Below are 15,479 nucleotides of genomic sequence, written 5' to 3'. Positions count from 1 at the left end.
CGCACGGATATACCATTGCAGCATTTCACCCGAGAGTATTACAAGGGTATCGTATTTAATTTATCCCGTGGGAAGATCATGTAGAGAGAACTTGACTAATAATTTATATATTACTTGTGATAATTATATTCTAAGCAGGGATTAAGATAATCCAAGGGTAGAGTGACACACAAGCATCAGCTACTCATTCTCATAATATATTATCTAAGCTAAGTGGAAAGAAAAGAGAGAGAATCTATTCCTATACTTCTAACGTACATAGTATACATACATTCTTAGTTCACTGATACACTAGCTAATACCCTCTATCCGATGCCCTCCTGGTACTTCGAGAAGCCACCCCTGACTGCCGAGTTCCTTACGACAGACCGTCATGACCATACATTCGGGGCTAAATACGGAGGAATACCCTCCCCAGGGAATTAACTTAGGATTATATACAGGCATGGAGGAATACCCGTACTGAGCTGTCACCATCAGCGGCCCACCTCTCATCCGCAGCATATAACCCCAAATAATGATATCCCGTAATCTAGACACCACGTCTAAACTACCAGATACTACTCTAATATCATCGTCATGACATAGAGTAATTGCATAAGCAAACATTATACCCGCACCAAAGCATCTGCCAGATAAGCTAGCCGTACATTCAGCATAACATGAACATAATGTAAAGTAGGCATTCATATACTCGGAAAGTATTTCAATACCATAAATGTAGATAGAAGAGTATTCTAATAAAAGTACAAGGCTTACAAAAGAGGAGAAAAGCTACTAGATCCATACCCGAACTCTTTCGAAGACTTTCGGACTCCTGATTTCTACTCTATTCCTTTTCCACCAGCTAGATACTACTAAACTAAACTTGAGAGAAATGAGAGAGCTCTTGCTTGAGGTGTGTGAGTGAAGTGAGGATGAGAGCTCCTTTTATAGCCTCCCAATGACGGTTGTGACGGTTGGAAAGGTCGGTAATACCCACCAACCGTCATTGGGGAGCCATCTCAGCCGTCCAGGAGAACCCTGGATCAAACGGTGCTGCGGGGGGTTCGGCTGAACCATGGGCTAGGCCGACCTGGCCCAATTTCGGCAGGCAGCTTCCTCTTTTGCTCTCATACACAGACTTGTGAATTTTGGCCCGGTTTGTTGTGTCAATTCTGAGTTCTTGTCCCATTCATACACAAGTCTGATTCTCGACATCATTCGATTGATTTATCGTTTGAGTTGATGTCGATTCTCCTCCACTTTATGATCATTCTCTGCAAAAGGTTAGTAAACCCAATACTAGTGGAATATTATTATTCTAACATATTTGTGCGTTGCAAGCATCACTAGTTCTCCTCTATTTTGATAATATTGACGGTCGAAACTGATCGATAACGACCGTCAACAATAGACAACTCTACACCAAATTGAGTTAACAATGAGAACCTAAGCCAAGCTGCTCCAATAAATTCCTCCTTTCTCTGCTGAAAGCCAAGGATTTCCATCCGTAGGGAGACAATACTGGATAGCGGGAAGAAACCAAGACAAAACCTACTTTTGAGTTCCCCCATTCGTTGTTCGTCTTCCTAATGGAAAGAGCGTACCATTGTTTCACCTCCTCAGTGAGAGAGAAGGGAAACAACTTCCACTTTGGAGTTTCTTGTGTCATGCCTGAGATTGTTTGACACGAGCACAATTGCTAAAACTCTCGTAGATGACGGTAGGGCTTTGCGCTATCGCACCCCCGAGAAGGATTGTTCTCAAATGGCTATAAAGCCAGGACAGAGTTCATATCCAGATGTGAGAATAAGTTTTGATGAAGTTGCTGGCTCACAAAACTCGCCCTTCGGAAACATTTCGAATAGATAGTTGCTCCATGATGGAAAAGAAAAGAAAAGAAATATAAAAAGATAAGATAAGAAGGCGAACTAGGTTTGAAGATAATATAACAACTGTTCCATAGTAACACCGCCAGAAATTCTTATATTGATATTTATTACTCACAGATAAATACGCAAGCGCACGGATACTGCTGTAGCACTTAACCATAACGAATCTCAGGGAACAAGTGTGTAAAATCAAGGAAACGGGTTCATCCAGGGACAACAATTTAATGGTAGGAGGGGGATAGAGAGGATCCAGATGGGTTAATAATCTTGAATTAAGTTAAGGTAAAACTCTATCACTTGCTTAGGGCACTGGCTTTTCCCTGGTTTGCCAAACGAATCAGGCCTATAGCTCTATGATGTACCTGAATGTGAATCATTACAAAGTATGAATGGAGCTATCACCACGTGTTGCGTATCTCTACAACCCATGGAGCACACAATAAACAAAGGTAATTTTTAACCTAGACACACACTTACGTTATCGATTACTACTCTAGCCCCCACACAAGAACTTTCTTCTTTATCTAGAGTCTTACTAGAGCACTTAATATAAATATTAAACGATGAACCCATAATAGTGAGAATATATCTTACTTAAAAAATTAAATACCCAAAAGAAATCACGAATACTCACTTAATGTGGAATCCTGTATACTTATACAGTTGATCCCCACTAACTATTTTGCTGTCCTCTCAGTTAGCCACGTCACTTTTTATTCTTATCCGTTCGATCAATGTGTTCAACGCAGCAGATTGCTTCTTGAGGGTTTTCTTTCCTACTCAGCGGGCCCAGTCCAAATTAACCACCTTGGGCCAACCGGTGAATGACCCCTGCCCTTCCCCACTCGAGTTCCCACTAGAGACACGAATCCTTTACGATTTTGCTAGAAATCTGATGTCAAATTTTCTTCCCCATATCTGACGTTTTTTGCGCCGTCCGATCTGCTCTTCAAGATTCGTGCTGATATTTATGGTATTAGTCAATGCGCGGTCTGAACGCTGTCAAATTTCGTTTTCCGCGCCGTGTCTGTAGCCGTAGCTCCTCTTTATCTCTCCTACTTTCTCCTGTATCTTCTCCATTCTTCTCTCTTCTCTCCTCTCTTTTTGCTTTTTTCTTCTCTTTCTCTCCGGCGAGAGGCTTTTTCTTCTCTCTCGCGCTCGAGAAGGAGAGGAATCTCGTTGGATTTCTCTCCTCTGCTCCAGATTTGATCGGTTAGTTTTGTGTCGTTCGTTGCTGCTTGTTTTTTTTGTATCCTCCGGTTGTTTTTTTGAGCGATTTTGTCTAGGTAGTTCGATTTTGATTCAGTTTTTGAACCGGTTGCGCGCGATAGGGAGAGGAATCTCGTCGGATTTCTCTCATCTGATCCAGATTTGATCGATTAGTTTTGTGTCGTTTGTTGTTGCTTGTTTTTTGTTTCATCCTCCGGTCGTTTTTTTTGAGCGATTTCGTCTAGGTAGTTCTATTTTGAATCGGTTGCGCGCGAGAGGCAGGATTTCGAATTATTTTTGTGTTGATTTTGTGGTCTTAGAATCCAAATCCTTTTTGGATTTATAGTCGGAATCCTGTGTCGCCGATGATTCCTAAGTTTTTTATGCTGATCTAGGTGTCGCCGATGATTCCTGTGTCGCCGAGCCGATGATTCCTGTGCGCCGATGATTCCTAGTTTTTTTTAGATCTGGCCTATACTTGTTTTTGGTTTTTTAGTTGTAGTTTTAATTTGAAATATGTCGATCTGCTTCTTCTGAGGTTCTAGACATTTATTTCCTGAATTGTTTTCTGGATCTGATTAGGTTTTGGTTTTGATTTTTTCCATGTTGATGGGTTTTGATCTGTGATTTATGGTGATGGCTATTCAACTCATGTTGATTTATCATTATAATTTTTAGTTTTTAGATTTTTTCATGTTTGATTTGTTTATTTTTGTATTTCCAGATCCATGAGATGTCTTATATAGTGTTTGTATTTAGTTCTATTCTTTCTCATTTTCTGTATAATAATGATGATGCCAATATTTGTTAGATTTTTAAAGTTAAAGCTCCACATGAATTGGTTTGGCTAGTTCAGGTATCATGTTTATGTGTGTTTTGAATTACTTAGTGCTAATCTAAATGATTCTGTATGACATGGTTCACTAGTAATATAATTTTCTTTTTAGTTTCTGTACCTTTTGTTGTTATTATCTGTGTTATGTTCATTTTGTAGGTCTAGGTAGATGTCCAAATGACATGTATTTGGGTTTTGGTATGTTAATTCTTTTGTTCTTGCATTTTTTAAAACTTTCGATGTTGATTTTGATTAGTTTAGCCAGCCAAATTCACTCCAGTTTTTGTTTAGGATCAATAAATAAACCTGATTATTTCTGCTACACCTGATTAAAGCAGTATTGTTTTGGTGAGATTTCTGTGTGCAATTGGATAAAGCAGTATTGTTTTTTGGAATTGAGGTGAAATCTGAAAAAGCTTGATAAATTTGTACTCATGGGATGGCTTTATTTTTCTTCATTGAATTTTGATTGTGCTTGATTGCTCTATTAAAGAATTACATCTCAAAATTACTTCTTAAGCACATGATATGAATGTCTTAGGAAGCTGACAATTGACATTGTTGTGATTTTGCATCATTTTGTATTGCAAACTTGACCTGTTCAATTGACAAAAATAGCTGATCAATACTTGTTAAAGTTGGACTCTATATGTGATGACAATTAATTGGAACTGTATGTATTTTTCCTTTACTTAGGTGACCTGGAAATGTTCTAATGTATTAATGTCTTAGTTCTTTAAGCTCATGTTTTTTTTTTCTTTGTATTGATGAGAATGCATCTGATCTTGATGAGAATGTTGGTTTACTTTCTTACAGAAAATCTGTGTGATGCGATTTAACTTATGGTTCTATGATCCTAAATTGATTTTATTCATTCCTGTGCATCTTTTAGTTCAATTTCTCACAAATTATATATCATGCTTCAATGATCTGCATATTGTAGATTGTCAATGTCAAGAATGGATAATGCTTTAATTGTCCCTTTTTGTTTTCATGGTTGCATTGATTAACTCTGCTTATCAATTGTCCCTTTTTGTCCTGTTTTCACTTATTATTAACTCTGCTTATCAATTATCTTTATTTCCAGTCAGGAGTCTGACAAGATTTTTAAATCTTTCTTATTACTTAGCTGTAGTTGATTAGTTGTACTATAGATGTGTATTTCATATTTGACTGTATATTTTTACTTGTATATTTTCATATTTGACATTCTTCTTGCCTTACTCAGGAAGATGGTATGATTGTTATATACACATTTTTATTTTTTTTTTTGTAAATCAATTTACCCTTTTTTTTTGTTCTCTTTTGTAGATTGTCAAGGAGATGAAAGAAAATATATTGACCAATTCATCTTTTGATTTTCAAAAGCCTCCAGTATGGTTCTTCTTTATTTTTTTCTTATGTTTTGTTTTAAAAATTTGTAATCTTCAATGTATAACTTTTTTCAAAAAAATTATTTGTATTTGATTCTTTTTTCTTTGTTTAATTTCTTTTAAAGGTTAAGAAGAAGAAGGCCCATGCTAACACAGAGTCTTCATTCACAAGATTCTCTGTGAAATATTTTTCTGAAGTTGTGTCCTCTTTGTCTGATTATCAAAAATCCATTATCAAGAAATTTGAGTTTGATTTCTTGCTGATGTTCGATAGTAGTTATGTGCCTATCAAGTTTGCCACTTGGATTGCCAATAAAGTTGATGTCAGGACATCAGAGATTATTGTGAAGGAAAAAATTATTCTAGTCACAGTTGAGTCAGTTCATGATATTCTTGGGCTTCCTTTAGGTGGAATACCTTTTAGCAAAGATTATGAACGTGGCAGGCAATGCATCCTTTCTATGTTTGGTCAGTCTGTATTGCCTTCAGTTAAATTTTTTGGTGATCTACTGATTCAGCAGAAAGATTTGTCTGAAGATCAAATAATCACATCTTTTCTTATTGTCGCCTTGGCTTGTTTCTTATGCCCCAACTCTTCTTTGACTCCAAGTGTGAAGTATTTGACTATTTTCGAGGATGTTTCTCGCTTGAAATACTTTGATTGGTCAAAAATTTACCTATGATTGGTTGATGACTTATATAAAAAAGTTTAAGAAGAACACCACTTTCGGAGGCTGCTTGTTTTATTGGGCTATAAGTTTTATTTCACTTCTTTAGTTTTTTTTTTTCAATGCATTTATATTTTTTTTTATTTTAGGTTTTGTATCTTGACAATGTTGATTTTGGCTCAAGAAATGTTGACCAAAGTTGTCCTCGTATTTCTGTTTGGAAAGATGACATGATATCAACATTCTCTGAATTAGACAAAATTGATGAGAACACTTTTGGATTAAGACCTCTGAAAGATTTCCAGGACACTTGCTATTTCAAGGTATGTACTTCTGTTTTGTAATGTATTTTTTTTCAATGAAGTTTGTTGATTGGTTTTATATTTTTTTAGCGTGATTCAACTCAATCTAGATCAGTGATAATTCAAGACAAACTTGATTCAGCTATTGGTAGTATGCTTCCAGATTTTCTCAAGCATGAAATCTCTGAAATGTTGAGTTCTCATTGCTTCAGTCATCATTTAGTTGACAGTGAATCATGTGAAGATTTGGTTGTTTCTATTTTGTCGCTGATTGCTAAAGCAAGTGGAAGTGATGCTGTACAAGATCAGAATGAATCTGATATTTTACATTCTCAAGTTAACACTGAAGCTGGCCCAAGTAATTTTCAACCTGCAAGTCCAAAAGACATACAATTTGATGTTCCTCCTATAAATTGTAGTAAGTTTAGTTTGCTTACTCTTATTTCATTCTATTTTTCTTATAATTTTTTTCAATATTATTTTTTTGTTTTTTTTATGATTTCTTATATTTATAGGCTCCCTTCACTCTGCTCCTAATATCAGAAGTTTAAGGAATGATGAACCATTTGATAAGTCTGCATTGAAGTCTATTGAAAAGGATTGCCCATCACTTGATAGAATTGCTGGTATGTTTATGAACTGTTTTGTACTTTTAAATTATATTTCTTTTTATTAAATATGTACTCTTTTTTTTTCATTTTTATAATAGCTCTGTATGGTTCTTCTGTGAATTGTGATGATGGCAACAATAATGAGTCAATCCACATCAACGATATAACTGTAAGTTTTTTTTAATTTTTTTTTACAATGTTAGACTGATTGAAGTTTTTTGTTTTAGGGAAATGGCATGAATTGTGATATATCTGATCCTTCCAATAAATCAAATGTTCTATTGTCATCAATGAACCGTGGAGATGTAATCCTTCTTTTTATCTTTTTTTTCTCATTTTGATTTGTTTTATTTGTACCAACAAAATTTTTTTCTATATTTTATTATAGGTGGTATTAATGGTTCTGGTAATGGTATTGCTCCTAGTTTTGCTACTAGTAATGTACTGACTACTTTTCATTTAATTTTCTGTTTGATCAATTTTTAATTTTAATTTATTACATGTCTATGTATTATCAGGTCAACCTGTTGCTACTCCTGATGTTGGTTATCTTAGGAACATAAACAATGATATGAATCAATCTAATGCAGGTGTTTTTTTGCCCATTATCAATTTTAAAATTAATTCCTATTTTTTAAAAGTTTGTATTTATTAGTTCTTTTACTTTAATAATTTTGCTAGGATCTTCTGTTGCTGCTTTTAGTCTTGTGAAGAATGTGGCAAACAAGTTTAGGTCCAGATTAACTCAGTTAAATTCAAGAGCAGCTATATTTGGTGAAGATAGGCCTTCTTTTAGGTTGTTAGATTCTGATGATGATGTCAGTGATTGTGATAAGGACAATGAATTAGGTGTCAATGCATTGATGCAACATGTTCTCAGGTACTACACTATTTTTTCCTATTTTAATTTATATGTTTAAAATAGAATTCTTTTTGCATTGATGCAACATCAATTTTTTTGTACCACAACATTATTTTTATTTTTGTAGGGCTTTATCTCTTTTCATTCTGTTGAGGACACTCCAATTAAGATAATTCGTGGGTATGAAAATGTTGGTACTAAAGAAAGAACAAATTGTCAAAATCCCAACAAGAGGTTATTTCAAGATTTAACTGTAAGTTTAACTCTTAGACATTTTCTTAATGTATTGTTTAACTCATTCCCATTATATACAGTTCATGATGTTTCTCTTTTTCAGATTGGATGTAGTTCTTTATTTCTACTATATTTGATTAAATACCAGATCATAATTTTACGTTTGTTCTGATATTTTTATGATCAATTAGGTTCAATCTAAATTTATTTTTTTATCAAATTTTCTTGTTCTAGAACTTTCCTATGAACTGAAATTTCTGTCAGTCTAAAATTTTTAATGAAATGCTAGATTGCTATGACCATTTTTGGGTCAGTACTTAGAAGCTGATGAAGTAGATCCTAGAGTGGGTTTTCACTTTTATTTTTGGTTATTCTATATTTCCATCAAAACACCTAAACTCCCAAGCAGGCCCTTAATGTGTCTCAAATCATTACCATTACCATTTTTGTTCCACTACCATTGTACTATTTTTGTAGCATTCTTTTCTTTTTTTGGTTGTTTCTGTTAACTAGCATTATATTTCCAACTATTTTTATGTTCTGTCCTTAGTGTCGTTGTGAATGCGTTCCCTTGCTTTGTTCTATTTTTTATCTGTTTTACATGATACCTTTTTATCTTAAGCTTTGTGCATTTTTCTTTGATGTGTTTGTTATGCTCTACAATCTTCTGGCTTGCAATTTTTATTTTAGGTTTACTTTCCTGAGTTCATTTTTGTGAACTGCTTTGGGATAGTATAAATTAAAAAGTTCAGAATTAAGCACTTCTTTTGACCTTTGTTACTTGATTTTATTTACCCTGTCTACTAACTTCCGGGCATTTCTACACTGTTTTGACAATTCTTTAATGATTATGAGTAGTATATCAAGTATTATTCTTACTGTTTATTTTAACTTTTCCCATTTATATATGTTATTTGCTATCATTGTTCATTTGATAAAGTTTTCTACTGATATGAATTTTTTTTAAAGACGTTCATGTGTAAAACATATCCTTTAATTGCATTTTACTGCATTTGTGTTACTTCAATGCTTCATCTAATTTTATTTTTTTTAAATTATCGTTACAGAATTCCCCAGATATCCAATTTCTTGGTCAATCAAAATTTGCTGACCGTTGTAAGAAACTTTGTTCTAAATCTGATGAAATTTACAATTCATCCAATAATTTGTCTACAAGCACACAAGATTCAGTTCCACTGGTGGCAAGATACCTATACATGGCCCTAGGAGAGTTTTAATTCTTGCAAGACATGCCACATATCCATTTGTGACTGAGACACGTCGATTTCCAATAACTGATGAAGAAATCTGTTATTACATTGTTTTTTGTCGTCTTGCTGATAGTTCCAAATGGTAGAGGTATTAATCTGATTTTTATTTGTTTCCTATTTTTTGTTACATATGTTTATATATTTTTTTAAAAATTTTGTAATTATATTTTTTTTCTTCAGTTATGATGCTGTTGATATAGATGGTGTGAAGGCAAAAGTATCTTAGTTTGGTCATTCTCTCAAGAAAGGTGGTTTTGTCTCCACTTTTGTTATGTCAGTTTTTTGTCGAGTCTTGTTTCATAATGATCATCCCTCAAGATCTAAGAAGAATTACTTTTTCCCATCTATTGTTGTAAGTTATTTACTTCTTTTTATTTTTGTTAAAATTTGAAATAAATATATTCAATACATTTTTTAAATTTTGTGATTTAAATGTAGGAAAAATTGCCATATGATATGTCTTCTACAAGTGTTATGGAGAAACTTGAAAAATCTTTTGTTGGAGCTGGGAAAGCTAGGAAATTACACTTGTGTGATATGGTAAGGTGTTTTACTTGATTTGCTTGTTGGTTTTTCCCTGTTCATATCAACGTTTTTTTTTTTTGCTCCTGTCCATGTATTGCTTTGCATAGCTTTCTGTTTTTTTATTTTATGTCCCTTAAATCTACCTTTTATGCTGTAATTTGCATGTTCATGTTCATCTTCTTTTAGATTATACTTTAATGAATTGCATAGTTACCTTGATTGATTTATGGCATTTTGCAAGGAAATATGTGTCTTTTTGAAATTTATGTTTGTCAAACTTTCAAGTCAAAAAATATATGAATATTATTATTCATAGTGTTTATGCCTGCTGAACTTTCTTTATCATTGCACATATGAAGTTTCATGTTTATTAAACTTACAGTTTGTGATTTTTGCAGCTTCATTTTCCAGTCAACTTCAATCATCATTGGTTTCTGTTTGTTGTTGACATCAAGGATAGAATGCTTGTAATTTTGGATTCATTGCATAATGAGGGTGATGAGTATTTTCGACCTATTCTGTCTCAGCTTGTAAGATCATATCATTTCTACTTGTGTATTATTTAATTGTTGCTTAATTTTTGAGGCCATATATTTCTTTTTTTTGTTATTATATTCCTTTTTTATGTTTAATCTAATTAATTTGTACCTTGAAAATGTGAATTCGTGATGTCGACCTATGAATGTATATATGCATGTCTGAATTTTTGATATTTCTTCAAATTATTCTTTTACATGATCATGATCTTTAATTTTTTTCAGTTCTTGGTATGCCATGGTATTAGCTTGCCACTTATATATTTACTTGCTGAACATTTCTTGTGTTGATCTATGATGCATCATCAAACAATTTTTTTGTTTAACTTTTTTTTTAATTTTTAAATTTGGTATTCAGATAGCCAATTTACAAATTGCTTGGGATAAATTTGTTTGCGTACCTATGGATTTTCAAAGGTTCCAGATTGTTTTTCCTCCAGTACCTCGTCAAGATTTCAGGTTATAATCTTTATTCTTCATTTTTTTTATTTTAGTTGTAACATTCTATCCTGATCTTTTTTTGTTTGATATTTTTAATTGTTCTTTTTTTTCTGCACATTTTTTTGTTCAGCTGTGATTCTGGAATTTATGTGATGAAATTCACCGAACTTTGGTCACCTAGGATTATATTATCCACTGTGCTTTCAAATGAAAACATCAAGAATATTCGTGTCCAATATTCCAATCAAATATTCTTTCATCCAAAGAATAGAATGGTGCAAACTGAGATTGAAGATGTTGTTCTCAATTGGTTTGATCAAGTAAGTTTTGCAACTAATATTTTTCCCTTTTTATCAAATTTATTTGGTCTATGTATTATTTAGTTTAAAATTTCATTTTTTTTTCTTCCTGTAGGAGAAATTTCCTCGTACTCGTCAGCCTACTTTTACTTCAGCAGCTCAGAAAAAGTTCTGCCAGTGACATTGAATTCTTAGGATCTTTTGTAGCAACTTGGACAGCTATTAGCTGTAGTTAATTCTGAGAAGAACATAATACTTTCGAGACTAAAATGTTGAGCATGGTTTTCTGTAATAGAATTTTTGCTACATTTGATAGCTGGTTCTGATCCAGTAACATAGTATATTACAATTGTCTGTTACACAATTTTTTCATTCTCATTGTGGCAATTGTAACTAATCTTTTTTTCCCTTGATCTATCTGTTCATCTTTGCTTCATCTTCTTGTCCTCTTCTCAATTGTTTTTCTTTCATTGTCTTGACTAGCTGACCTCTTTCCTGAAAATTGAAATTTTATTTTTTTATATGTCAGCCTCTAATTTTTTTCCTGTTCTTAGGTGAATGTTTTTTGTTTCTTACTTTTGCTTGACGATTCTCCAGTTTGATCTTCTCCCTATTTCTTTCTTGTTCCAGGCTTCCTTTGCTTCTCAATAGTCCCTGACAATGTTAAATCCTTATAAGTACATTTTTGGTAACACATAATATTTTTGTACAAGTTTAATTTATTTCAAAGAAATTGTTTTTTCTTACTTGTCTTGGCTGTTTTTTGCTGACTTGGAATAATGTATGTGTCTTCCATCAATGGGCATGTCTCTATTGTATGATTTGTTCTTCCACATCGTGTGCAATGCCTTTTTGGAATCTCTTTAAGCTTCTCTACAATTGCTTTTGTTCTAGCTGATTTTTTTGCCTTTTGTATTTGCTAAATTAGGGTCTACGATATCCTCTTGTTCATTCATTGTTTCTTCTGTTTCTTGTTCCCCATTACTCTCTTTTGTTGTACTACCTTGATTATTTTGTTGCAGATTTTCAGGTGCCTGTTCAATCAACAAGTCCAAATTTCCATCCAACCTGTCCATCTGATCTAGCATATACAGGTAAGTGTTTTTACTCTTTGATGCTTTTGAAGCCATGTCAGCCATTCTTCTAGAGAGGACATTGAACCTAAGAACTGAACTGTTTTCATCACTAGCTGGTTTCTCTATTCTTGCTGTACATTTTCTCTCCTTTTTCTTCCACCTTTCAATTATGTACTTTTTAGGAATTTTGCTTATTTTTAGAAATAGCATCACTTTCAGGATATGGCTGCACAAGATTCCATCTTTGGAGAACTTTGCACATATGCACACATAGTTCTATTGTGCTAAGTCTGTTATGATCACATATTTTCTCTGTCTGAATTCCTATTTTGTTAGGTTTTCAGCTACATATACTTCATATGTTTTCCCATGTTCTATAACTGCAATTTCTTGATTCAGTGTTTCCTGCAACTCATCTTGAAATTTTTTGAAAATTCCCAAGTTGTACATCTCTGAAGCTTGTAGTTCAATCTTGTAGCTTGACCATAGTGTCTTAGGCTTCTTTGTTCTGGACTGATGATCTTTGCAAAATTCTGTATCAAAGATTGTGTCATTGATTCTCTCAAATTCTTTAAGGAAACTCATTACACTGTGTGTTGGGCCCACACCCCTTTTGAACCTTGCATTTGTCCCCTCACTTAGTGCTGTACTGTGAATAAATGGGCAGAAATCTAATTTAAAGTACAATGGTATATAGTTTTCCCTTGTTCTCCACATTGTTTGTAGGTATTTGATGTTTTGCAAACCATACTTTTCAATCATTTGAGGCCACAATGTTTCAAACTCAACTCTTGTCAAGCAGTTGTGAACAATGTCGTAAAATTCATTGTAGAGATCTTTATTTTTCTTTTCTGAAAATGTGTTTCCTGTCCTTTCTCTCCACTTCTTCATAATATGGAACAAGCAATTCCTGTGTTTTGTATCCGGAAATACTTTTTCTATTGCTGATTTCATTGCCAAGTCTTGGTCAGTTATGATTGTCTCAGGATGTTTCCCTCCCATAGCTGTTAGGAATGCCTCAAAAACCCATTTGAAAGTTTCCATAGTTTCATCTCCTAAAAATGCACACGCAAAAATGCATATGCTGCCATGGCTTGTAACCCCACAAAAGGAGCAAATGGTAGGTTGTGCTTGTTAGTTTTGTACATGGTGTCGAAACTAACAAATTCACCATACTCCTCATATAGTTGAGTGGATCTACCATCAGTCCAAAACATACTCTTCGCCTTATTATTCTCATCTAGCAACAACTCGTAGTAGAATCCTGGGTTTTTGGCTTCTTTGTTTCTTAGATACTCCATGACTAGCTTCATATCACTGTTTTTTGTTTCTGAATTGATTGATGTTGTCACATTGCTGACATCTTTTTTGTTGTATAGCAGTGCTGACAATCCCCCTTGGAGAAATGACAGTATGACTATTATGCTTCTTGTAGGTATGTTGCACTCCTTGAGAGTTCTGATCAACCTCTTTTCTTCTACTGTCATATTCTTTTGTGACTTTAGGAATTTTGCTTCTCTGTTTGGGCTTAGTGTGTGATTGTGTTCTAGGTTCAGTCTTGATATTTTCCAAATATTCTGTACCTCTTTTATTACCATCACACACTTGTAGTCAGTTCTGTTTATCACATTTGTATTCCTCTTTTATTACCATCACACACTTGTAGTCAGTTCTGTTTATCACATTTGTATTCCTTTGTTCTGTTGTTTTCTTTTTCTTCCCATCTTCCTCATTTTTCCCATATCTGTATCACTGATATGTATAACTAGTAATCTCACCATTCCTTTTCTTGCTTGTTGTCTTGTAATGGTGTGTATTTACCATTGAGAACCCAGCTAGGTATGCATAAAAGTTGAAGAATCCATGAGCCTCCTTATCTGATCTGAACTCCATTCCAACTTCAGGTATGTGCCTTTTGTCAATTACTTCATTGATTTCCTCTTCATTATCCAAGAAATTGTTTATGTCTTCCTCATTTATGTCCCCTCCAGTTGTGTGGCTTCTTGAACTGCTTACTTCATTACTAGCTGTTATAGTACTTTGTTCACAGTTATTTTGGACTTTTTGTGCACCTTCTGTGTCATTTCTCACTTCTGTTATTTCTTCATTCACTTGTCCACTGTTTATCTGAAAAAAATATATGAATTGATTAGTATGAAATTTTAGTAAACTAATCTATTTTGTAATCTCAATGTCAATATATGAATCACTCTTGTTTACCTGTCTATTCTTATTTCTTGAATTTTGTTGTATATCCTCTTCGTTTGGATGCTCATTACTCTGCATTGCCATTGTCGTCCCATTCACCTGCAAATTTCTTATTTGTTATGTTTCAATTATACTATCACATGTTTTTAAGATTTTATTTTATGAATGTTTGTCAAAAGTAACGTACCTGTCTTTTGAAATGGTTGTTTTTGGATTCATACAACTCTTCTATATCTCTTTCTGATGATCTCTGCATAATTTTTTTAAATTGTTTGTCATTTGTAAGTAATAATCCGGTTAGTGTATTTATTTCACTGTTCAAAACGTTACCTCACTCCATGTAGTCATGTTGTTGTTATTGTATATTGCATCAAATTCTTGATAGATGCGTTCTGTTGTAGAAATCTGTTGTTGATAAAACCCATCTTGCTGATCTGTTTCTTGTGGAGAAAACCTGCTTGTTGTCAAAATCATAGAATTCTGCAATGGCAAAATATAAACTGTTAGTAATGACTTATAAATTTTGACATTTTTGTTCTTCATTTATGGTTGTAAGTTAAGTTCTCACATCAAATGCGACGGGTGTTTGAAGTAGATTTGTATATGCCTCTATTCCTTCCTGCACATTTCATTTTAGATTGCAATTGGTTTTTCTTTCATTTTTCTTTTTCTAGTATAATTGAAATCTGATTAAAATATGCTTACCTCATTTTTTTGCATGGTCACTCTTGGACTCTGAATTATTTGTTGCATGAGATTAGTGTAGCTCATCTTTCCTGCCTCCATCTGTAAATTTCCCTTGTTTTCTGTTATATCAGAAGTATTGGCATTATTTTTATAATATTGTGAATTTTTTACTTACAAGTTTTCCATATTCATTAAGCAATGAGTACTGGTTGTATAGTATTTGTGCTCCATAGCTTGTTGCATTTGGTGTTTCTGTTCCTCCTCTAGCATTTTGTCCTGATTGAATATTCTTTTTTGTCAATCTCCTGCAATTGATTTGATCCTGTAATTGAATAAATAAATGAGCATCATAAGGTTACAGTACACAAAAACTATAGTTACAGTTTTGCAAGGTTTGACTGTAAGTCATATTTTTTTTCTGTTAAAATTTTCCTTCTCAATAATATAACCTGATATTTGTATGTCTCT

The 15,479-nt window shown here is 33.4% G+C and overlaps 1 protein-coding gene and 1 long non-coding RNA gene across 2 annotated transcripts; one reads left to right on the top strand and one right to left on the bottom strand.

Moving 5' to 3' along the window:
* The first annotated feature begins 2,943 nt into the window (after nt 1-2,943).
* LOC127773549 (uncharacterized) lies at nt 2,944-14,067 on the top strand. The gene is made up of 16 exons (XR_008017586.1): nt 2,944-6,282; nt 6,352-6,679; nt 6,777-6,887; nt 6,971-7,041; nt 7,391-7,462; nt 7,554-7,752; nt 7,862-7,987; nt 9,036-9,327; nt 9,420-9,591; nt 9,678-9,779; nt 10,163-10,294; nt 10,659-10,759; nt 10,872-11,061; nt 11,156-12,134; nt 13,496-13,551; nt 13,952-14,067. It is a non-coding gene; the product is annotated as an uncharacterized LOC127773549 (long non-coding RNA).
* Nucleotides 13,560-14,867, bottom strand: LOC127773548 (uncharacterized). Its single transcript, XM_052299650.1, has 4 exons — nt 14,655-14,867; nt 14,512-14,574; nt 14,337-14,423; nt 13,560-14,243 (listed from the first exon to the last, which is right to left on the bottom strand). Exons 1-4 carry the CDS (start codon nt 14,865-14,867, stop codon nt 13,866-13,868), a joined length of 741 nt encoding a protein of 246 aa, XP_052155610.1. The 3' UTR covers nt 13,560-13,865.
* Between the last annotated feature and the right edge of the window lie 612 nt (nt 14,868-15,479).

Source organism: Oryza glaberrima, chromosome 5, assembly GCF_000147395.1.
Source record: "Oryza glaberrima chromosome 5, OglaRS2, whole genome shotgun sequence".
NCBI lineage: Eukaryota > Viridiplantae > Streptophyta > Magnoliopsida > Poales > Poaceae > Oryza > Oryza glaberrima.
Note: the sequence above shows the minus strand (reverse complement) of the source record. Positions and strands in the feature narration are given on the sequence as shown.